This window comes from Chrysemys picta, chromosome 1, assembly GCF_011386835.1.
Source record: "Chrysemys picta bellii isolate R12L10 chromosome 1, ASM1138683v2, whole genome shotgun sequence".
In the NCBI taxonomy this organism is placed as follows: Eukaryota; Metazoa; Chordata; order Testudines; family Emydidae; genus Chrysemys; species Chrysemys picta.
The window spans coordinates 164,188,409-164,213,701 of NC_088791.1; the positions used below are offsets into that span (position 1 = coordinate 164,188,409).

Here is a 25,293-nt window from a genome sequence, read left to right on the forward strand (position 1 = left end):
GGAACTGAGTCATATACTTAGCCTATCAGGTGTTCCTTCCCCATCTGTCAGGCAGAGTAATGCAGGTCTTAACGGACAACCCAGCCTCCGTGTTTTACACCAAAAAACAAGGGGTAGCTCACTCTTCAGCCCTGTGTTAGAAGGCCCTCTGGTTGTAGGACTTTTGTGAGGATCACGCAGTCCACTTCAAGGTGGTGCATCTCCCGGGAGATCAGAATGTGTTAGCGGATCCCCTCAGCAGGTCCTTCTCCTCTCGCCACGAGTGGTTCCTTCATACACAAGTGGTCAGCACCATCTGCCACAAGTGGGGGACTCCCCAGTTGGACCTGTTCATCACCAGACAGAACAGAAAATACCATCAGTTCTGCTTGGCACATGGGCTCAGCAAGGGCTCCTTCTCGGATACCTTCCTGCTCTCCTGGGCAGTGAGGGGACTACTGTGTACGCTTTTCCACTGATACTCCTGGTTCACAAGGTTCTCTTAAAGATCAAGACGGACAAGGTAAAGGTTACCCTGATAGCCCTAGTATTGCCTCATCAACGTTGATTCGGGATGCTTCTGGACCTCTCGGTAGCAGCTTCACTGGGGCTCCCACCACCCCCGGACTTGATCTTGCAGAACCAAGGCCGATTACTCCACCTGAACCTCTCCTCCCTACACCTGATAACGTGGCTGCTGAACGCAGAAGAGCAAGTCTGCTTGGAGCAGGTCCAGCAGATCTTGCTAAGCAGCAGGAAACTCTTCCCAGGCGATCTACTTGGCAAAATGGAAGTATTTCACTTGTTGGGCCTCATAATGGAATCTCTCTACCTCTTGGTCATCCCTGCAGTCCATCTTGGGCTTCTCCTACGAGATGACGGTCTGGTTCCTGAAAGGTTTAGAGAGGCTCTACCTGCAGGTTCCCAAGATTCCCCCATGGGACTTAAACCTGGTGCTGTCAAGGCTCCCGGGAGTCCGCCTTTGAGCTTTTGGCATCTTGTTCTCTACTGTTCCTCTCGTGGAAGGTTGCCTTCCTTGTGGTGGTTTCCTTGGCCAGCAGCATCTTCAAGATCAGAGCCTTGACTTCAGAACCCCCTTATACGGTGTCCTTCAAAGAGAAAGTTCAGCTACATGCCCAACCGGCCTACCTACTAAAGGTGGTGTCGCAGTTTCACAACAGCCAGGACTGTTTTCTGCATGTCTTCTTTCCGAAGCCTCGCAGAACAGAAAAGGAATGCCGGCTGCATACCATAGCATTCGACAGACCCTGGCCTTCTACATTGAAAGGACTAACCCTTCCACAAGTCAACATAGCTTTGTAACAGTGACAGACAGGATGAAAAGTCTGCCAGTGTCATCCCAGAGAATCTCATCCTGTATAACCACCTGCACCCGGGCTAGCTAGGAGCAGGCAAAGGTTCCACCTCCGGCCATCATGACAGCTCATTCTGTGAGAGCTCAGGCTTTGTCAGCAGTATTCCTCATGCAAGAACCAATCCAGGACATTTGCAGGGCCGCAACGTGGTTGTCAGTTCATACTTTGATGTCCTACTATGCCATCACCTAGCAGGCCCAAGACTATGCCAGTTTCGAAAGGGAGGTGTTACAATTGGCACGTCCATGAACTCTGAGTTCACCTCCAAGGGTACTGCTTGTGAGTCACCTAACATGAAATGGGCATGAACAAGCACTCAAAGAAAAACTGTTACTAAACTTTTGTAACTATTCTTGGAGATGTATTGCTCATGTCTATTCCATGACCCACCCCCTACACGTCTGTCGGAGTTACCGGCAAGAAAGAACCGAGAGGGCATGGGGCCGGCAGTGCCCCTTATACCTGGATTGACTTTCTTCAAAACTTGGCAACAAAGTTTGTGAGTTAATGGAATTAAATCACTTCTTTTTGAATTACAGAGGGACTAGGCAGGGATGTCCATTGTCTCCTTTACTTTTTGCACTAGCTGTGGAGCCTTTTGTACAGAGAATACAATGGATCCATCACAGAAATCAAAGTTGCAGGAACACATCAGAAAATAGCAGTATATGCAAGTGATGTAATATTTTTATCTAAAGCAGATATTTTCCTAAAATTAGCTTATACAGAAATTTGGGACTTTGAGAAAGTGTCTGGATTTCAAGAAAATAATGCCAGATCTGAAGTGATAGCTATAAATTTGCCAGACTCTGAAAAGTCCTCCTCCAGAAAACATTTGGTTACAGATGGGCAACATATTCTATAAGAGACCTGGGAATTGAAGTCTTAAAACAACCTAGAAGAGCTGTATGATTTAAATGTCAAACACTACCTCAGCACTCCAGATCTGTTCATTTGCTGAAGAAGTATGAAATTCCTTGGTTGTGAAGAATAGCAACAGTGAGAAAGAATATTCTGCCAAGGATATCTTTATTTCAAAATCTTTCTGTAATTATCCTAGACAAAGCCCTAGCACGAATGCAGAGGATGTTGTTAGAATTTATATGGAATCAGAAAAGACCAAGAATGAGAGCCAATACTTTGTGCACGCCTATTAAACAGGGTGGACTGGCTTTTCAGAATATTCTATGGTACTATCAAGCCAGCCAGGTCAAAGCAGTAGTAAATTGGAGGTGCTCTAGACCAGCAAAACACTGGGTCTATATTGAACAAGAAAATTGTGGCAGTGTAAACATTGCTGGGCTATTATGAATTAATAAAGAATCAAATCTGCCAGAAATTTCCACACATCTCTTAGCAAAGGCTACTCTGTGGGTTTGGGATAGAACTAGAGATAAGATCAGTTCTTTTTCCTCATCAATGACACCAATTGCAAATAATCCAGATCTTAACTCAAATCGCAAACCAGGGAGCTTCAAAGATTGGGTGAGCCTTGGAATAAACACGGTTGGTAAGCTATTCAGTAAAGAAACTTTTCTATCTTATTTAGAGATTAAAGATATCTTTAACTGGCCTGCTCTTCCCTGATACCAGTACTTTCAAGTCAGACACAGTTTATCAGCTTTCCAGAAAAACTGTTTAAAGCTAACTTTAATAGAAACAAAGGCATCTAGTCAATTAGGGAACAAAAAATTGTAACTACTGTATTTTCTGGCGTATAAGACTACTTTTTAACCCAGGAAAATCTTCTCAAAAGTCGGGGGTCGTCTTATACGCCGGGTGTAGTCTTATAGGGCGGGTGCTGAAACTTCCGAGCCGGACTGGAGAATCTGCGGTCGCCGCATATGGTGGGGGGAGCTCAAAAACGGCCGCGGCCGCATCCCCGCCCGATGAAGAGGTGAGGGGGCGCCTCACCGGGAAGGTGTAAGTGAAGGGCGGAGCAAGCTGCAGGCGTCCGGGACGCCCGGGGTATGGAAAAAAGAGAGAGAGCGGCGCTGTGCCCAGAAAAACACGCCTCTTTCACCTGTCTGGCCCGCCCTTGTATCCTATTACCGTACCTCCTTCTCTGCCTCTCAGATCTCGCTCCTGAGGACTGCAGTGAAGCGGCGCAGGCGCGCATGTGCGAGATCTGAGAGGCAGAGAAGGAGGTAATAGGATACAAGGGCGGGCCAGACGGGTGAAAGAGGCGTGTTTGCGCTACCGCTCTGATAGTCTTGGAGACAGGGAGGGCTGGGCAGGCAGGGAGAGCTGACCAATCCAAGCAGGCTTTGTATACAACAACCAGCCAATCGCCGGTAAGGTACATCGCTTGCCGTGATTGGCTGGTTGTTGTATACTGGGTACCACATACAGTACAGCACCAGTATCTGTACCTGTTCATACAGTATAGCACCAGTACATACAGTACAGTATACAAATGTCCAACAGTCAAAACCCCATCATGGCTCCACCAGCAAGAAGAAAGAAATATGAAGCCAGTTTCAAACTTAAAGTTGTAAACTTTGCCATGGAACATAATAACTGCGCTGCTGCAAGACAATATGGAGTAACAGAAAAGATGGTTCGGGACTGGAAAGCAAATGAAAAAGCATTAAAGAGTATGCCAAGGGGTAAGTGTGCATTAAGAAGAGGCACTCCACATTGGCCAGAACTCGAAAAACATGTAGCAGACATGGTGAATGAGCATCGCCAAAACGGTTATGTAGTGACACGAAATAAAATACGTTTGTTTGCACTTCAGTGGGCCAAATCTAACCCAGATCACAGCAACAGATTTAAGGCCACTGTATCCTGGTGTACTAGATTCATGGGAAGGCATAATATGGTACTGAGGCAAAAGATGAAAATTGCCCCAAAATTACCTGCAGATCTTGATAGCAAAGTAAATAGTTTCCATCGATACGTAATACAACAGCGCACTAAACATGGCTATGCGTTAAGTAGTATTGGAAATATGGATGAAACTCCAATGAATTTTGATATGGTTGGAAATAAAACTGTCCATCAAAAAGGTGAAAAAACAATTTTAATTAAAACAGGACATGAGAAGTCCAGTTTTACAGTGGTACTAGGATGCACAGCTGATGGCGCCAAACTGAGACCAATGATTATTTTTAAAAGAAAAACAATGCCGAAATTCAAGTTCCCTGTTGGTTGTTTTGTACATGTGAATGAAAAAGGCTGGATGGATGAAGAAGGGGTAAAGCTATGGCTGGATAATGTATGGAGCAGGCGACCAGGTGGACTTATTCAAAAATGTAGTCTACTGGTGTGGGATATGTTCAGGGCTCATTTAACTCCCAGCACCAAGCAAATGCTTGCAAGACTAAACACAGATGCGGCAGTTATTCCTGCAGGATTGACATCGTTGGTACAGCCACTGGATGTGTGCCTAAACAAGCCATTTAAAGATCGCATTCAAGAACAGTGGAATGAATGGATGGTTAGCGGCGAAAAGTCATTCACAAAAGGAGGAAACATGCGTGCTCCACAGTTGGATGTGTTGTGCAAGTTTGTCATAAAAGCCTGGAATGATATTGATGCAGAAACAGTAATCAAGTCTTTCAAGAAGTGTGGCATATCAAATTCATTAGATGGTATGGAGGACGACTACTTGTGGCAAGATGAAGAGGAAGCCGAAGCTGAGACCACACCATCTGATACGGAATTCGATCCATACGATGACTGCCTTACAAATGTATCACAAGATGTCATTGATGTACTTATGATATCAGATGACGAACAGGAGGATTTTGAAGGCTTTTAAAGGGAAACTGTCACGCCAGCAAAACCTGTAAAAATACCGTAGCTTGCAGTTATGATGGGCGTTGCTAACTCGCCAGGGACTTGCCCGGCACTTGCTCTCTCTCTATTGTTTGTTATCTTCCTCCTATCATCATCAGTTCCAGTTTGGTTGACAGCTTAGAAAACAAACAGCATGGCAGCTCCCATGGGTTTATTGTCTTATCCTTCCTTTCAGCTTTAGAGTGAATTAGGAAAAGTTTAATCCACTTGCACTGTTTTATGTTTACTTGTTTGATGACAAACAGCCTTATGTTTATAAGTGACAGTTTTCCTGCTAAGTACCTGCATGTCATAAGCATTTGAATTAAAATTACCATATTGAAATCAAATCTGATGTTTTTTTAATTTTTTTTTGGTGTGCGTTGGAAGAGGGGTAGTCTTATACGGCGAGTATATCCCAAACTCTATATTTTAACTGGAAAAGTTGGGGGTCGTCTTATACGCCCAGTCGTCTTATACGCCGGAAAATACGGTAATTTATTTCAATCTGTGCAGACAGATTTCCTAACAGAAAAGTGTCCCTATATGACATGCTTTGAAAATGATGTGGCTAGACCAATCATGCCAAAGAAATGGGGTTTGATCTGGAAAAGACAACCAGCAACCTCAGTCTGCAGCACAATAAAAGAAAATGTATTTAAGATACTCTTTCAGTGCTACTTCACACCAGCCAGGTTAAAAAATATAAATAGGCTGAACGAACTGGAATAAATGTTGGAGAAATTGTGGCGAGAATAGAGATTTTATGCATATATGATGGACATGTCCAGTCACTTGAGAGTGTTGGGATACAGTTGGTAACTAAATATCACAACTTCTTGGATATTTATTGCCAAACAATCCTTTGATAATGCTCCTGGGGCTTCCTAATGGCAATGGTCTCTCACAAGGACATGAAGAATTAATCGCTCATCTGCTAGTAACTGCTCAACTGTGGGTAGCCTTTTATGGGAAAAATAAAAATAGCTCAACCATTGCAGAATGGTTCAAAAAATAGGAGGTTGTGGTTATGGAAAAATTCACACCAATTATGTACCCAGTAAAATAAGCAGAAGACAGATACATATATATTTGGTTACCTTTTCGTTAGTACTCAGATTGCATTCACCTGCGGGGAAAAATCCAGTACACCAATCCAGTTTTTTTGGATCTTAACATTTGATAGACATACCTGGTCTGTTAAATGTGTGTATAAAGAGTTCACTCAATTTAATAATATCACTAGAAATGTCATAGGTATTGTAATGATACTTACTCTGTACTATGGTAATACCCTGTTAAGTAGAAAGATCCGATGACTATATTCCTGTATGTCTCTTTAAACAAAAGTGAAGTCTTGTAATGATTTGTTTCTGATATGTACTTGGCAAGGATTTGTAAACTGGTCAAAACTTCCTAAATACATAGTTTAAAAAAACAACTTAGCAGCAAACTTAGTGCTTAATATTATTTTTTGTATTTAATTTAATAATGTTAGATTATAGTAAGTTTAAATCTTTCTATAGGATGTCATAACTTTAAGTAGGTTTATTTTTAAAAAGCACCTGTATTTAAATAAAAAAATCAATTTAAATTTTAAAAATCCCTGTTGATAAAAATCCATTATTTTAAAGCATCTTGCCTGTCTGTCGTCCATCTAGCTATGGATTTAGGATTTATCATTAAGTATTACATCTATGAAAATCAGTTGGACAGTGTGTACTGTATGAATAAATCCTATTACTCTGTGTTAGGTCCCCCAATTAGTAGACAGAGGAATAGGCTAGGATAAGCAATGGTTATCATTTCAGCAATATTTCCGGATGGCCATGCAGGAAGGCAATCTTTAGAAAAAGATCTGGGCTTTACTATTGAAAAAATGCTTTCCTGGAGACAGATACATGGACCTTTTAGGCAGACCATTGAGTCTCCAAAGCAGCCTGCCATGAATTGCAGGAGAAGTTAAAATTAGAAGGGGTAGAGACTCTCTGACATAAAAGCTTTCTGCTACCAACCTGTAACCTTTATGATCAGAACATCCAGTTAAATTCAAGCAAGATTCTGTATAGTCCTTGTCTGGACAAGAATACATGCTTTTTTATTTTTCTCGTACCTTTCTTAAATTAACACTTGTTCAAATGCTGTGCCTGTAATTAGGATTTGTCTGTTGCTTTGGGGCTTAGATCAGCAGCATGTATATTCTTGCCTGGGCAGGTAGGGCCCTCTATGCTAGAGAGGGGAGGAAAGGAAAACAGGTGGGGTTAATCAGCCAAAAAGCACCTAAAAGTCTGAGAAGTGACTTGTGAATAGCTGTGGTCAGTACCCATGTAGGTGAGAGAGTCAGTAGTCAGGGGTTCCTGCTGTGAAATTGAACTCTCACCTTTGGATGCTGGGGCATGGTGATCCATGGCTATATCATCTGAAAAAAGGGAACTCTAAGCTAAAATAGTACTGCAGACTTTCCATTCATTACTCAGTGAAAATGGATAATGTACCGAATCATTATGCTCAGTCTTTTGATATGAGTAGAGGTAGGAGTTAAATATCAAATCTCATAGCTTGTCAGGGACTTTCTTGGCATGTAAAATAGGTGGTTGAGGATTGGGTTACCTTTAATATAGATATAGCATTACATAAGTAGTCCCATCATGTGTTTTTAATTTAATTGGAAATATCAGTGATTTTGGTTCTAGTGGTAGTCTGCAATAACTACTGTAGTTCATGCTTGAATTCTGTCTTCCATTTAAATCCTTCCCACTCCTTTTTCACTTGATCATAACTTTCTCACATAGGTACCTTAGAATTTATTAATAATAATAATAATAATAATATTACATTACAGAAGATTGTTATCCAACTTTGTATGCTTAAGTAATTTTACTTCACTATTATGATAAACCTATTATTTCTGTGTTTTGATAGCACCTAAAAATCCCTCTAAAAATCAGCCTCATTGTCCAAGGCATGTAACAAACGGTCTCCGCCCCAGAGTACTCACAATGTACAAAAAAGACAGGATGCAACATGTGCTCCTCAAACTAGAAGCATCACACTGAGATTTTGTAGTCTGGAATGAGACTTAAACTGTTCAAGTTTAAAGAGAATATGTTAATGTAAACTTTGATCTAAAATCTGCAATTTTGCATGTTTTATTTTTTCTATTTTTTATGAACATGTTTAAGTTTTTTTCCATTTCAAGTTGAAGAAATTAAATGTAAAATCTAGCATGAGTTCAATCTTCAGATTGAAAATTTAGTACTCAGTCAAGGGGCCAGATTTTTAAAGGTAATTAGGTGATTTTGAGTGTCTACAAAGTACCTATTTGCATTTTTAGGCTCCTAAATATCTTTAGAAATATGTTCTAAGGTTTCTACTGCAACTTTAACTTGGTTGTGTTGCACATAAGTAGTATTCTAGTCCAGTTGTCCTTGTTGAAAGTAAACCATAACATACTTTTCGTTAGTGCACCTTTAAGGCTGAGATTAACTTAATTCTAATTATAAGGACACCTTGGGTTGATGCAATGAAGTGATGAAATAAACACTATATCTAATCATCATTTCATTTTTTTTGTAAATGATATGTGAGGGAATTAGACTTAATTGTGGCTTGTGGAGATATTAATATGAGAACTATATATTGACTAAAGTTTGAGGTTATCCTATAATTTCAAATAGAAATGCATTTTGACAGTAGAGCTGGGGTGATCTAAATCGGGGGTTCTCAACCTTTTTCTTTCTGAGGCCCCAAAACATGCTATAAAAACTCCACGGCCCACCTGTGCCACAATAGCTGGTTTCCTGCATATAAAAGCCAGGGCCGGCATTGGGGATAGCAAGCAGGGCAATTGCTCGGGGCCCCGTGCCACAGGGGACACGGTGAAGCTAAGTTGCTCAGGCTTCTGCTTCAGCCCCCGATGGCAGAGCTCAGGGCCCCAGGCTTCAGCCCCATGCAGTGGGACCTCAGCTTTCTGCCCTGGACACCAGCAAGTCTAATACTCGTCCTGCTGAACCCTGGCGGACCCTCCGAAACATGCAAGTGGCCCCCCAGGAGTCCCCAGATGCCTGGTTGAGAACCACTGATCTAAGTTAGCTTTGGAATTGCTGTATGACTCATTAAATCTGGTGTCCACAGCGTAACATTGTAGATAGTCATTTAATACAGCACTAATGCCCGGGCTTTTACTCTATTTTTAGGGAATGTATTTGCAGGAATAACAGCTTGAACAGTTCTGAAAGTTTCTAGCTTTTATTTAAATTCAGTTCTCTGTAACAGTTCAGAATTTCAGCTTCAAAATGTTTCCACGCCCTGCCGTATTTACTGAAAAGAGCCCAGTGTAAATCAGAATCTTAAAAATATTTGTCAGAAGCTATAGTTTTCCATCTATCTAAGCAGGTAAAATACAATTGTATTAAAAACTAAAACATGCAGTATTTGAACTGAAGCTAAATTATATTTGATTATCTAATCCCATTCCCACTTTCCCCATTTTTATGGATATCAAGAACATCCAGGATTGTTAGACATTTTAAAGAGTGTTTTGGAAGGGAGATGTATCCTCATGCTTCAGGACATGAGCCATGCTCTAACTATTAGGGGTGAGGGAGAAAGTCTGAGGGCACGTTATCCCATAATTGCCTACTGCAAGGTTTACTACACATTACTCAGAAGCATCTGGTACTGGTCACTGTTGGAGACAGGATTCTAAATGAGTAAGACCACTAGTATTGTCATCATAGTAATTCCTCTCACTCCAAACTGAAAGCTAGATCCCTGAATATGGTATTTAAATATATGGTTGGCTTCATTTGCAGATAGTTGATTATACAACTTGTAGATAAGGTCCTGTAAAAAATGAGTGTGTAATTTAAATATTTTTATGGGGACTTGAGATTCTAATTACATCTAAATTTTTCTTTTCCATACAGTTAACAAATATTTAAGCTCTGAAAATCCACTATTCTTTGAACTACGTGCCAGATACCTTATTGCCTGCGAACGCATCCCAGAGGCAATGGCTTTTATCAAATCTTGCATAAATCATCCAGAAATCAGTAAAGATTTGTATTTCCATCAAGCTTTTTTCACCTGTCTTTATATGTCTCCAGTAGAAGATCAGCTATTCCAGGAGGTACTGTGTCAGTGTACATTTTTATGCCTCTAGCAATATATTATACTCTTCTTTTGTATAGTCATCAAGAGAAACATATGAAACTTTTTATTCATACTACAGCCAAATGTCAGAACAGCAGGTGACCTGATTGGTATCCATTTGAATTTATTATCTGAGGGCTGAAGTCTGAACATACACCTAGTGACTTCAGGCAAATGTAAATGACCAATGAAGGCACAATTTTCCCCAGATATTCTCTAAATAACAGATTCAGAGACATTTTGTAACAAAGTCGAATAGTTGTTTTAAAACAACGGGGCTATAGCAGAAGACGTTAATTTTAGATTACTTTCAGTTTAATTCTGCCTTGTCAAATTTCTTAAACTTCTAAAAAAGTGTTTTCTTTTCGTTGTGCTGATATGCGAAATGGCACTACATAGTTTCTCCTTTTAGTATTGATCGTACATGTTACAAACGAGTGCATTTTGTGTCTAATTTGTCAAAATCAAGATAAAACTTTCAGGTGGGCTTCCAGAATATGTGCAAAACAATGCCTAGAAAGAATAGGTTTTATATGTACTAACCCTTAAATCCCATTGAAAACTTTATCCTAAATATCTGATAAAATCTAACAGGTAAACTTGTCTTAGGTTTCAGAGGGTAGCCGTGTTAGTCTGTATCAGCAAAAACAACGAGGAGTCCTTGTGGCACCTTAGAGACTAACAAATTTATTTGGGCATAAGACAACTTGTCTTAGATGATTATCTGCAGAAAAACACAAAACCTTTGCCAAAGAATCCTTGTCAGTAGCAATTCCCGGAAATATCAATGACTACTTTAGCATAGCAAGGTGTGATCAACTTTTTTCCCCCGCATTAGCAAACTTATCTAAACTGATCTTATTTTAATTGCATAGCACTTATTGAGGACTGATTGCAAGAGTGGAATTGAGATCATCTGCAACACTGAAAAAGAAGGGAAGACTACCTTAGCCTTACAGCTGTGTGAATCGTTCCTGGTCCCACAGCTCCAAAATGGGGACATGTATTGTATCTGGTAAATACTTTATTTCTGGTGAAGGAGTTTAGAAGATAAATGCTTATTGCCAAGATAGAAGTGTGTTAACTTTAAGATGCAGCTAAACTTCAAAACTGCAGTTGTAACTGTTTTGACTTTTCCAGTATGCATGTTATGCATATCTAGCCTGTCTATGTAGTTGTACATGGGAGGCAGCCGTTCTGTACCCCTAATCGTTTTCATTGTAGTGGGTGCATGCTACATTCATTATACTTGATGATAGCTTCAAAGTAGCAGCAGAAGGGTGAGTGTCTAAACTAGAGACTTGCACTGCTGTCAATATCAGTAAATATAACCTACTTACAAATTTTCTGGCACCACTAGTATTTTGCTATCCAGCTTTTTAAATAGTCACACCAACATTATTGTAATTTACCTACAGCATCCCATGGATGTATGCTTTAATATCTAACAGAGGATCTGTAATCTTCTCTGAAAATCTGCTGTTTGAGAGAATCCTTTTTTGTTAATTCCAATTTAATTTATTCTCTTAGGCTATTGTGTTACAAATCCAAAGAACCTGCAGAATCACAAAGTTAAATGTATCCATTTAGATAAGATTCACCTAATTAAAATAAATCTCCATGCATTCAGAGAAAAGATAGGGCTTGGGATTTTTTTGAAAACATGTATTCTCTAGAATACATCAGAACAAGTATTGCTCTATCCTCTGAGGTCTGAAAGGTGTCTACCAGAGAATAATCTGTTTTACTTTTGAAATTTCTTCTTAAACCAGGTAAAATTTGACAGACTTTTATTAAAAAGTACACTTAGTTTATCTGTGTCTAACATGTTGTTGAAGCAAGAAGATTCAGTTAGTTTTGCTGAATCCTACTGATCTGCTTTGTGACGGATCAAGAGAGGGTTTAAAATCAGATTGAAAAACGGAAAATAAGTCTTCCAGGATCCTCAGATCCCAGTATTTGTCTGGTTTATCAAGGGAGATGAGAAAGACAAGAGAAGGTTTTGCATTTTAAAGAGGAGTTCACAAAGATTGTCTAATCTTTATTTTTTCTGGCTAAAGTTTGTATTATATCTCATATGTAAGAGTTACTTATGATGATGAAGCAAAAAAGTTGAATGAATTCTGAACCTGAAATTATTTTTTGGCATTCATATAAAGATACAAATGCAGATTTTTACCAAGAATTCATGATTACAAATGAATAATTTTTGTCTACACTTTGGGTTTCAGACCTGTTTTTAACCATATGTTTCCTTTACCTTAAGTTTTTTAAATGTTTTATACAATTGATCTTTGGGTTAGACACTGTACATAGTCCGTTATAAAAACTATAACCAAAGGTTTCCTCATCCTCACGTTCACGTCTGCATTCAGGGTCAGAGTTGTGAAATTCCAGTAAAGGTGCTTCATGCTTTATCACTTGTCTTCAGAATTGTAACACTTTTATCATTTTCTGGTGCTTTGGCATCCTTAAGCAGAAGCAGCAAAAGCTTCTGAATTTTCTAAAGGTTCTGAGGCAAATAATTGTGTCCACAGCCGGAATAATTACTGTGCTGTTTATAAAATGCTTAGCTGTCTCACCTGCACACACTGCAGAATAACTCTTCAGTCCTCAAAAGGTTAAGTCATCACGGGCAACATTTGTGAAGACATCTGAGAATCACGGTGCCATTATTAGAGGGCTGGAGACTATAAAGTTTAAGCTAAAGTACCCCAAGTCTCAGCTTTTCTCTGAGGCCACTGGAATGCCTAAGCTTGTGTCATGTGTAGGAAGAAACCATCTTGCTCCCAGTCGGGATCCAGGGCACTATGGATCTAGCAGAGAGGATTTGCCAGGGCCAACAAGTATCTGCAAGGATAATAATGCTGACGTTGGGCTGATGGCCACATATATTGTCAGTATCTGTGGCACACCTCCACCTGAAGCAAGCTTGGTCTATCCTGAGATCTCTTAATGTGAACCACTCACTCACATACCCCCTCAAAGAAAGATGGCCTCTGAGCCACTCAGTCTCTAGGCTGCCATCAGTTTAATCTGCAGTTAAGAAGGAACAAAGTCTGCTGATCCAAATTGTAGTTACTGCAGATGCATCCTGCCTGAAATAACACCCACATATAGGTGTTTTACACAAAGCTGCACTTGGTCTCTGAAGGAACAACTGCACATAAATGTTTTGGAGGAGAGGGCAGTCCTTGACACACTAGAGGACTAAGTACCTTCAGAGCCCAAGAACATAAGACCAGCCCTACTGGGTCAGACCAAAGGTCCATCTAGCACAGTATCCTGTCTTCCGACAGTGGCCAATGCCAGGTGCCCCAGAGGGAATGAACAGTACAGGTAATCATGAAGTGATCCATCCCTGTCACCCATTCCCAGCTTCTGACAAAAAGAGGCTAGGGAAACCATCCCTGCCCATCCTGGCTAATAGCTATTGACGGAACTATTCTCCATAAATTTATCTACTTCTCTTTTTAACCCTGTAATTTGGTATTCACAACATCCTCTGGCAAGGAGTTCCCCAAGTTGATTGTGTGTTGTCTGGAAAAAAATACTTTGTTTGTTTTAGACCTGTTGTCTATTAATTTCATTTGGTGGCCCCTAGTTCTTGCGTTATGAGAAGGAGTAAATAACACTTTCTTATTTACTTTCTCCACACTACTCATGATTTTATAGACCTCTATCATATCTCCCGCCCCTCTTCCCCCCCCCCTTGTCTCTTTTCCAAGCTTGAAAAGTCCCAGTCTTATTAATCTTCCTTTATAGGGCAGCCGTTCTATACCCTTGATAGTTTTTGTTGCCCTTTTCTGAACCTTTTCCAATTCCAATATATCTTTTTTGAGATGGGGCGACCACATCTGCATGCAGTATTCAAGATGTGGGCGTACCATGGGATTTATATAGAGGCAATATGATATTTTCTGTCTTATTATCTATCCCTTTCTTAATTATTCCAACATTTTATTCGCTTTTTTGACTGCTGTTGCACATTGAATGGATGTTTTCAGAGAACTATCCACAATGACTCCAAGATCTTTCTTGAGTGGTAACAACTGATTTAGACCTCATCATTTTCTATGCATAGTTGGGATTGTTTTCCAATGTGCATTACTTTGCATTTATCAACATTGAATTTCATCTGCCATTTTGTTGCTCAGTCACCCAGTTCGGAGAGATCCTTTTGTAGCTCTTTGCAGCCTGTCTGGCACTTAACTATCTTGAGGAGTTTTGTATCATCTGCAAATTTTGCCACCTCACTGTTTACCCCTTTTTCCAGATCATTTATGAATATGTTAAATAGGACTGGGCCCAGTACAGACCCCTGGGCAACACCGCTATTTACCTCTCTCCATTCTGAAAACTGACCATTTATTCCTACCCTTTGTTTCCTATCTTTTAACCAGTTACCAATCCACAAAAGATCCTTCCCTCTTATCCCATGACTGCTTACTTTGCTTAAGAGCCTTTGGTGAGAGACCTTGTCAAAGGCTTTCTGAAAATCTAAATACCCTATATCCACTGGATCCCCCTGGTCCACATGCTTGTTGACTCCCTTAAAGAATTCTAGTAGATTGGTGAGGCATGATTTCACTTTACAAAAAGCACGTTGACTATTCCCCAACAAATTATGTTCATCTATGTGTCTGACAATTTTGTTCTTTACTATAGTTTCAACCAGTTTGCTCGGTACTGAAGTCAGGCTTACCGGCCTGTAATTGCTGGGGTCTCTTCTGGAGCCCTTTTTAAAAAATTGGCATCACATTAGCTATCCTCTGGGCATTTGGTACAGAAGCTGATTTAAATTATAGGTTACAGATGACAATTAGTAGTCCTGCAATTCCATATTTGAGTTCCTTCAGAACTCTTGGGTGAATACCATCTGGTCCTGGTGACTTATTACTGTTTAGTTTATCAGTTTGTTCCAAAACCTCCTCTAACGACACCTCAATCTGGGACAGTTCCTCAGATTTGTCACCTAAAAACAATATCTCAGGTTTGGGAATCTCCCTCACATCCTCAACTGCAGACAATTCATTTAGTTTCTCTGCAATGGTCTTATCCTTGAGTGCTCCTTTATCATCTTAATCATCCAGTGGCCCCACTGGTTGTTTAGCAGGCTTCCTGCTTCTGATGTACTTAAAAATGTGTTTGCTATTACTTTTTGAGTCTTTGGCTAGCTGTTCTTCAGATTTTTTTTTGGCCTTTCTAATTATATTTGTTTACGCTTCATTTGCCAGAGTTTATGCTCCTTTCTGTTTTCCTCATGAGGATTTAACTTCCACTTCTTAAAGGATGTTTCTTTACCTCTCATTGCTTTTTACTTTGTTGTTTAGCCACAGTGGCACTTCTTTGGTTCTCTTGCTATGTTTTGTAATTTGAGGTATACATTTAAGTTGAGCCTCTATTATGGTGTCTTTAAAAGTTTCCGTGTAGCTTGCAGGGATTTTACTTTTGGCACTGTACCTTTTAATTTCTGTTTAACTAACTTCCTCATTTTTGTGTAGTCCCCCTTTCTGAAATTAAATGCTATAGTGTTGGGCTGCTGTGGTGGATTCCCTGCCACATGGATGTTAAATTTAATTCTATTATGGTCACTATTACCAAGCGGTCCAGCTATATTCACCTCTTGGACCTAATCCTGTGCTCCACTTAAGATTAAATCAAGAATTGCCTCTCCTCTTGTGGGTTCCAGGACTATCTGCTCCAAGAAGCAGTCGTTTAAGATGTCCAAGAAACTTTATGCATCCCTTCCTGAGGTGATAGGTACCCAGTCAATATGGGGATAGTTGAAAACCCCCATTATTATTGAGTTTTTTATTTTAATAGCCTCTCTAATCTCCCTGAGCATTTCACAGTCACTATCACTGTCCTGGTCAGGTGGTCTGTAATGTATCCCTACTGCTATATTCTTATTGTTCAAGCATGGAATTACTATCCATAGATTGTATGGTACAGTTTGGTTCATTTAAGATTTTTACTTCATTTAATTCTATTCTAAACTTGTCACTTTTTAGCTGCCTGCCATTACATGATGTAATGGGACTTTTTTCATTTAACTGTTTCTCATCAGATCCTTCCTGCATTTTATCATCTTCCAACCTCTCCTCCTTATTAGGACATAGGGCATCTCCATTTATAGATCCTACCCTAAGGGATGTCTGAACCATATGGTCCTCTGCACCAGTCGCTTTCCCCCAGCCCTTAGTTTAAAAACTGCTCTACAGCCTTTTTAAGTATAGCAAGGTAATCATGATTCAAACTGACAACCAGGATGTTGACCTAAGCAAACTTAAACAGGATCACACCTTCCACACTACCAATGTGATTTGGTAGTTTCCAGACATCTGTCATGGTCACTTGCTTGGCATGAAAGAAACACAGTTGTTGATCGTTGTCTGATCTGCTATTGACCTTTGGCTCAATGGTACTTAGTTCAGTATCTTTTGTGTAGGGTACACCAGAGGGATCTATTCATAACCATTCAGAATGGACATCTAGTGTTATTACCAATACCTACGTGCAGGGATGTTTCTTCCATTTACTGAAATAGGTCACATTTGCCTTTCCTCTTAACATCGGTAGCAAAGGTCTTAGATCTAGGTCAAGAGAGACCAAGCCTCAAATGCTGTTTGCGGTGGCAAATACTGTTTTCAGCATTTGTTAAGGATGGTGATAACTGATCACATCGGGCTGAATGTCTGGCCACATTGGTCAGAGAACCAGGGAAGCTCTGCATCATATCCTGTGTTCACGCTTCTTGTCAGTCTGGCCCCCGAGAGGATAGACGCTTGGAGTAAAACTTTCAAAAGCATCCCATTTTCAAAAGTTACTGAGCCACTTAGTCTAGATCCTATTCACTTTCAGTTAGACATAAGTTCCTATGTGCCTAAATGACTTGAAAATGGGACTTAGGGTCCTGAGTCATTTGGATGCTTTTTAAAATGTTACCCTTGGTGTTTATAAATGTCAAGAGTTTTCCTGCTAATGAGTAGTCTACTTGGTGGACATAGGAATTTAAGGGGAAAAGTTTCAAGATCCTGTGCTAAAAGGCCCATATGAATACTTTTATATGCCCTGTACAAGCTGCTCAGCTTTCTTCTCTTGTCTGTTTAGGTTCTGAGCTTCTTCTCTTAATGTTTGTGAAAAGTTGAAATAGCTATTTGATTATACAGAAGATAATCAGTTTCTCTCTGTGCTTTCACAAGCTTTACAAGTGTCTTTATGTATTTGTGAGATATTCATGATCCTGGCAAAGCTGAGCATGAGTGGTTCATACGTCTTGTTTAATCCTTAAGGCAGGAGATTTTTTTTTTCCCTGTGAAATTTATTGGAACAATATTTTTGTGCATAAAAATGGCTACCACCAGTTCAGGCTTTTTTGGCTGGCTTCATGGTATAGATAGTTCCTAATACAAAGAGGCTGAAATGATGGATGGTCTTTTTTTTAAGCTTCATACACTTACACAATGATAGGATATGCGATTACAGATATGAGGAAAGCCCATTTTTAATTTTGTCCACTATCTGTGAGCTCAGATTTTGCTTGCAACTTAATTTTCCTGGGGAAAATGACTTAAGTACTGAATAAGTGAGATTCAGGATCTAGTATCTGAACCAATTTATATTGTATTTTTAAATGTACCGTGGAGCTGTTGAAACACCCCAAATTCTCAAGTGATGTACGTGTTCTATCCTATTCAGTCAATCCTAGCAATGTTTTCCTCTGTTTAGTGAGGCTGTTCTTCACAAGCTTGATGTCAAAAAGCTTGCTAGACTTGCATCTGGCACAGATTAAAAAGTCAGCCAAACCTTTTGGTTTTTTTATACTAATTCACTAAATTCTGTGGGATTCACTAGAAAAAAAATCCAAGTGGCCTGATCGCATCTCATGGTTGGTTTGGCAGGGCTGCAACCTGGTCATGACAAGGCTCATTTCATACAAGTGTGAGATTCAGCCAATCCCATGAGATTTGGAAGGTGTGTGTAATTCTTTAAATTATTAACTAAAGGTGGTTACTTAGGTTTGTTCTAGAGGTGTTAAAGAACCTCTTTCTGGGGTATAGGTGCCTTTATTTTTAGACTTTTCTTTTGAAAGGTATCTTACGTTGAATCCATCTGTCATGGAGTCACCCTAGTGACTCCATAGTTAAAGTTGGAAGAAATTACCTTTATTTCCTGTTGCCCATGAGCTGTACCAGTTTTCAACTGTGAAATACGTATCCCAGTGAAAACTCTGCCTACTATCCTGTAAATTGCAAATGTACCTGCTCATTAGAGGTTCACTAGGCTGTCCACCTATATGGTATAGACCATAGACCAAAGACCTCATTTCCTTCTACACAAGATTCCACTCCCCCTGCACCCAACTATGGGATGGATAACATCAAAGACTTGAAGCTGCATATAAAGGCAGGAGACTTTTTTCTATATTCATCTTGAAGATGCAGGCCAGAAATTTCCCCTACCATACATCCTCAACAGATGGCCTGATATTGCCATATACCTGTTATAGGCTAAAAGGGCTAGTACAAAAGTTAAGCTGGACAAGGTAATATTTTATTGGACCAACTTCTCTTGGTGAGAGAGACAAGCTTTTGAATGCTTTTCTCTCTCGCAACAGAAGTTGGTCCAATAAAAGATATTATCTCACCCACTTTCTGTCTCTCTCTAATATCCAGTACCTGACATAGCTACAACAACACTGCATAGTACAGAAGAAATCACCAGTTAGAAAAGGACAGTATAGTAGTGATATAGACATGCACATGGAAAACATCACTATCTTCTAAATGGTAGCCCATAGGCTTCCCCTAATAATGGAATGAATGAGAGAGCATGTCCCTACCATCCTTTCATTTTGTCACCCTCAGACATTTGTGCTCCTGAAAGCTTCCCCACCTTACAGTGAATGTAATTTAATCTCAGAATATATTGGCATGGCCATCCTGATAGTCATCTTCCCTATAATCTTGGGAAAGCAGGGGTAAATGCTATAAGCTTTCTGTTTTGTTGTCCAGTTCTCTGTGATACTAAACTGGATCCATTAATCTTCTGTTACATATTTTAGTGGGTCCATGATAGGGTATACCATAGATGCTTTAAAAATGACATTTTCCATCATGTAACTTCATGCATATATTTGTGGTTATAATTAGCTTTGCCCTTAACTGTCAAATATGATTATAGTTACAGAATTACTAGCATGTAAACAATATGCATAGTCAAGCTGCTTATAGAAACACATCTTGCTTAGGGCCAGCTCTGTTTCAACCATAGCTTAACAAAACTGTTTTGTTTTATATTTATAGGGACCTGATATTTATGTGGAGTAAACTGCAGCTTAAATCTAACCCTTCGAAACAAGTATTTGTTGATCAGTGCTACCAGCTTTTAAGGATAGCTACAAATGTCAGAGTAATTTTCCCTTTCATGAAAGTCATTAAGGATGAAGTAAGTGTTGATATTTTTTTTTTGCATTACCAATTTGGCTTAGTCATTGCTACCTCATTTTCTTGTATGCAGCAAAGGGGGAAAGAAGGGATAGCTAGACAATATTAATTTCAAATTAAGTCAAGACCCAAAAAACTAGCTAAAAGAACTTGTGGGTACTTCATATGACCCTGAGTTCCCTTGTCCATTGTTGTGGTTTTACAAATGCACTTTTTCCTATTATTTAAATTGTGTTTTTCTCATATTTCTATACGGTTGGGAGGAGCCCACATAAATAAAAGAGGAAATTGACACAACAGAAATGGCATCATTTACAGTAAATAAATGCACAAAGTAAACAAACTAGAAAAAGAAAAATAACTTGGTTTCTAATTTACTGCTGTTCTCGTAATCTTAAGTGTTGTAATGATAGTAACATGCTTTCATGCAGAAATCTGATAAACTGTGTGCCTTTTGGAGTTCCTTCAGCAACAGCCACTCTACAATAAGCTATAATGGGATACTACAACACCGTACGTGTCAGTAGATCAATACAAGTAACTTGTCTGTAGCACATGGAGAGGAGTTAAACATCCAGTGATCTAAATGATCAAAGCATCTGTAGACTTACAAAAGAAAATGGGAATGAAAAAATTATAGACTTATATTTCTCATCTAGAAGATGGGTTTGGCTGATTTCTTTAGTATTTTTGTATAAGATCATTTTGCAGTATTTTTGTTGGGTTTTCTTCATTTCAGCTGAGATTCAGTTGTCATTTTGACTAAATAGTATCTTCCATATAATTGCTTTCCAGTTGGATTAAATGTACCACCATTTATTGTTAATGCCTTTCACTGGGCCTCTCATACCTGTCCTGTGTCCGTTGGCATCCTAATTCCAGAAGAGCACATCTGCTAAAGCTTTTTGAAATACTTCCCCAAGCAAATTGTATATATTTACCATTCAGGAGGCGAATAGAGATTTTGAATTGTCTCACGGCAGGTATTATCAGTTAAATCAGTAGTTGTTAAACTATCATCTATCAACTACAAGTGGCCCCTACAGCACTAGCTGGTGGTCTGCAAACACCTGACTGGTTACATGGTGCTGTTTTCATAGCTTATATGAAAAGGAGCTACTACAGTCTCAAATGAGAGAAAGTATGATCTGTGAGACAGCCTCTACTAAGATAAGGCCCACCCTATGTACATTTGAGACTCCTTGAATTAAGAAACTGACATGATTAATTGTAGCCTTGTTATTGGCAATATATCTGCTGAAGAATTGGACTGTTTAATGTAATGTGGTATTACTTACCTTAGGCCAAACAAGGTTCTAAGCAGAAGACATGGTAAACTTAGTTGGTTCTCTGCCTTTTATCTGTAGCCAAGGTATAGATCTATTTCTTTTAACATGAACCTTGAGTTTGTATGATAGTGGCAGTGTCCTGAGGGATTATTAATTCTTTGGCAAGGATCAAGCCTGGATCCTGGAAAAAAGAAAGTACTACAAACTCCACGCAAAAGAGCTAATATAGTAGACCAATATGCTAAAACACATTGTACTTCAGACATTCATTTGATGACATTTGGTACCAGGTTCAGCTTGTTCTTGTCCTATATGCTTTCCCATGTCTCTCAGAAGTTTGTAATAAAGTGCAACATTGCACATCCTAATGTGCCAAATAGCTCAAATTCCATATCAAATATCTGACTAACTTTACAGCTGACAGCAGATTTTATAGTAGTAGGAACGTATTAGGTCTTCCTGGCATTCTGAGACTTAGGTGCATGAAGAGTGTAATCATTTTTTTCACTTGAACCAAAGGAAACATATGTTGTTAACGTTACAGTATAGTTATACACAAGTGAAATAATTCTGTTAATGTTCACCATGTCTTGACTCTAAGTAAATAGTCCAAAAAATATTCCTGGTGGTTATGTTAATCTGGTACTGCTCTGTTAGTAAGATTTAACTAAACACTCAAGTGCTATTTAGATTTTTAAATGCCCCAACAAATATGTGAATATGTATGTACTCGTTAATACATAGATATTGAAGATGTATGCAACATATAGCTATAATAAAAACTTATTCCCAAATTTTTCCTTTATCAAAATATTTTATCTCCGATAGGAGGCATTTTCAGAAACACACCTTAATTATAAATTTCAGTTAAGGACCTAGCTTAAATTTCAAGTGATTAGTATTTTTCAGGGTGATAGCTCACCATTTCTGAAATGTCAGGCCATTATGATGTGTCAGTTTGGGCACCCAAAATCACTTGTCACCTTTGAAAAGTTACGTCCATGTTTGTAGTTTTCATTTTTTATGCAGTATAAGTTAAATGAGTTAAAATGGGGACAGATTTAGAGAGCCCAAGCTTCAGCAAACCTTGACCAAAACACTTCATTATATTCTTCTTTCCCTAGAGTCTGTGAAAGCATATTTAGAATACAGGCGAGTCTCATCTTATGCGGGGGTTCCGTTCCGCGGTTAGCGCGTAAAGCGAAAACCGCGTATAGTCAAAATTACATTGAGTTGAATGGCGGGCGGAATCGCCCGCACTACAGGTACAGTATTAAAATTGTTGTTTTTCTCTTTTTTGTTTTGTTTTTTGTTTTGTTTTTGCCGACCGCGTAAAGCTGAAATCGCACATGTTAAATGCGCGTAAGATGCGACAGACCTGTATGCTCAGTTATATTATGAAATATAGACCAATTAATCAGGATACGGATTGCAGAATAGTGATTTGCACAATGGTCCTTTGCGTGCAGTTCTCTAAACTGAAACTAAAACATGCCCAAATGGTTATCCTGTTGTCTCTTTAACACAGAAAGTGTGCAGTGCAAAAGTATCGGAAGCTTTGTTGACAGCACTAGATATGCAGCCTGCAGTGCAAGCCAAATGTTATGCTCGGCATAGCTGTAGTTTATTTTATTGCTTTATTTATATATCATTTAATAAAATCTGCTTTTGGAGGACTTTGCAAATTTAAACATTTACGTTAACAACTGAGATGCCTTCTGAATTCTACTTACCTTTGAAATATTTTAATACAAAGTTGTTATATGTTGAAATTCAAGTATTTTAGAACTGAATTTTTGTTTGTTGCTCTTGCTTTATTTTGCATTCAAACGTGCCTCTGTCGCAAGCCAAAAATAAAAGCAGGGGATGATGTATAATTAATCTTAATTTCTTTTCTGCAGGTTGGAGAAGATGGCTTGCAGATTTGTGTTGAAATATGTGGCTGTGCTCTGCAGTTGGACCTTCGTGATGATCCAATTATGAAATGTCTCATATATAAAACGATTGCTCATTTTTTGCCAAATGACTTGGAGATACTGAGAATTTGTGCGCTTTCTATCTTTTTTCTTGAGCGCACCTTAGACTCATATTACACTGTTGAACATCTATATAAATGTGCAGATGAAGAGTATAATGAGCACACTAGTTCTGTTCAGAACCGTGTACGTTTTGAGTTGCTTCCAATTTTGAAGAAAGGTTTGTTTTTTGATCCTGAGTTTTGGAATTTTTTGATGATCAAGCAGAATTGTTTATCACTGTTGAGGGATAAAGCATCTGTTGGCTTAGGTGAAAGTACACTGGAAAATTCTGTTGCTAATACAGAGAAGCCGATGGAACGTCAGGCTTTGAGTGAAGAAGTTATCTCTTTAACAGATCTAAGTAATGGGGAGCTTGACTCTGAAGACCCCTCTGAAGACCAATCTAAAGGTCACGCCAGAAAGAACCATGTAGCTCTTGCAGCATCTAAAATAGATCATAATGTACCAAGACACCGTTGTGCATTATGCAACAGGGAATTTCTTGGCGGTCACATTGTGAGGCATGCACAGGCTCACCAGAAAAAGGGCAGTTTTTCATGTGTAATATGCTGTAGGAAATTCAGGCAAAGAGGAATCATGCTGAAGCACTTAAGGAATCATGTCAAGAAAATACAAAGACAGCATCTTGCTGCTACCCAACATGATGATCAGGAAACCCCTGCTTTAAATGAAGTAAATTGCTCTGATGCATCCGTCTCTTTAGAAAATGGGAATTCTAACAGTTCTAAAGATAATGAATCAGAGGCTGCAATAGTTCCAAGTATTGATATGGAAGTACAAAACCATGACCAGGACTTGGATGTGGCTGAAAATCATGTAAGCCAACAGGATAATGTTATTGAAAATGGCAGTTGTGACAGCTGTTTAAATAATACTCCTGAACCTTTAACTACAGAGAGTTTGCCTGAGGGTGGCGGTAGCCCGAGTCAAGAGTCTCCTATACTTCATAAAGTAAATGGAGCTTTGTGCTCTCAAAAGGATCTGGATGTTATGGATCAAGAAGGTAACTTCAAGTGCCCTGCCAACAGTTGCATTAGAGTGTTTAAAAAGATAAGATTTCTCAATAAACATGCAAGAAAAGCTCACCCAACTGATCTGAAGGTGCAGCAGCATATAATGAAGTGGAATAAAGGAAAATGTCGGTTCTGTCAAAGAAAGTTTGCAGATTCTCAGCATTTCATAGATCACCTGAAGCGACACGTATATCCAAATGTTTACTTTTGTTTACATTTTAACTGTAATCAGAGATTTAAGCTGTCCACTGAGCTTGCAGAGCATACGAAAAGTCACAGTATGTTTAAGGCTCAGTGCAATTTTGCAGAGTGCTGCGAGCTTTTTGAAGAGCTTCCTTTGCTGTATGAACATGAGGCTCAGCATTATTTAAACAAAACAGAGTGTTCTGAAATAAATGAAGAAAATTCATCAGATACTCTATCAGAGTCACTTTGTGGTTTTCAAGAAAAAGATGCATCTAGTAGTGAAAAAGAAGCTGTAGATTTACCAGTTCCAACTTGGAAGGCAAGGAAAGACTCGACAGAACCAAAGACATATATCCAGAGTATTGAGAAGAAAGCATACAATGTAATTCAGAATGGGAGTGAAAATTCATCTGATGTTACTGCTACAGTTTTAAGCTTGATAGACCAAAAGATGCCTATAGTACAGCCAAAAACTGAAAACTGTAATGTTCATGACCAACTGGTCAATGGGCACATTGAACTGGAGCAGACTTGTTCAGCTTCATCAGATGCAGCTTTGGACAGAGTGGCAGATGAAACAAGGACAGAAAATGGGTCAATACCAGTTTTACAGAACTGCAATGATATACCACAAAACAATACTGCTGCAGTCTCTCAGTCACCTTCCAAACCAAATCAGACAACTGAAAACACTTCATATGGCTTAATTGTGACAAAACCATATGTTAGACCGTTGCCTCCAAGTTACCTTGATGAACGATACATTAGCATGCCAAAACGTAGAAAAACTGTAACTGATAAAATAGATGCCCATTCTGAGCAAGATAAAGCTTGTAGCAAATCAGCAGAAAGATTTAGATGTGGGAACTGTCTGACCACCTACTGTAACTCAGAAGCACTTGAGGCTCACCTTGCACAAAAGAAATGTCAGACGCTCTTTGGATTTGATTCAGATGATGAAAGTAAGTCTTACAATGCTTCTATATGCAGACGTTTAGAGATAGAAACTGAGAGAAATGGTCCTT

General features: G+C 39.1%; 1 protein-coding gene across 4 annotated transcripts in view; it reads left to right on the forward strand.

Moving 5' to 3' along the window:
* ZNF654 (zinc finger protein 654) overlaps positions 1–25,293 on the forward strand; it is a 65,317-nt gene that overhangs the window by 34,556 nt on the left and 5,468 nt on the right. For 3 of the 4 annotated variants that reach the window (XM_042853821.2, XM_008166119.4, XM_005283644.5), the window contains 4 exons: positions 10,067–10,269; positions 11,168–11,307; positions 19,601–19,742; positions 22,932–25,230. In XM_042853821.2, the coding sequence (XP_042709755.2) occupies positions 10,153–10,269; positions 11,168–11,307; positions 19,601–19,742; positions 22,932–25,230 (2,698 nt within the window). In that variant the 5' untranslated portion in view covers positions 10,067–10,152. The remainder of the gene's footprint in view (positions 1–10,066; positions 10,270–11,167; positions 11,308–19,600; positions 19,743–22,931; positions 25,231–25,293) is intronic. The other variant, XM_042853812.2, reaches the window with a different exon arrangement.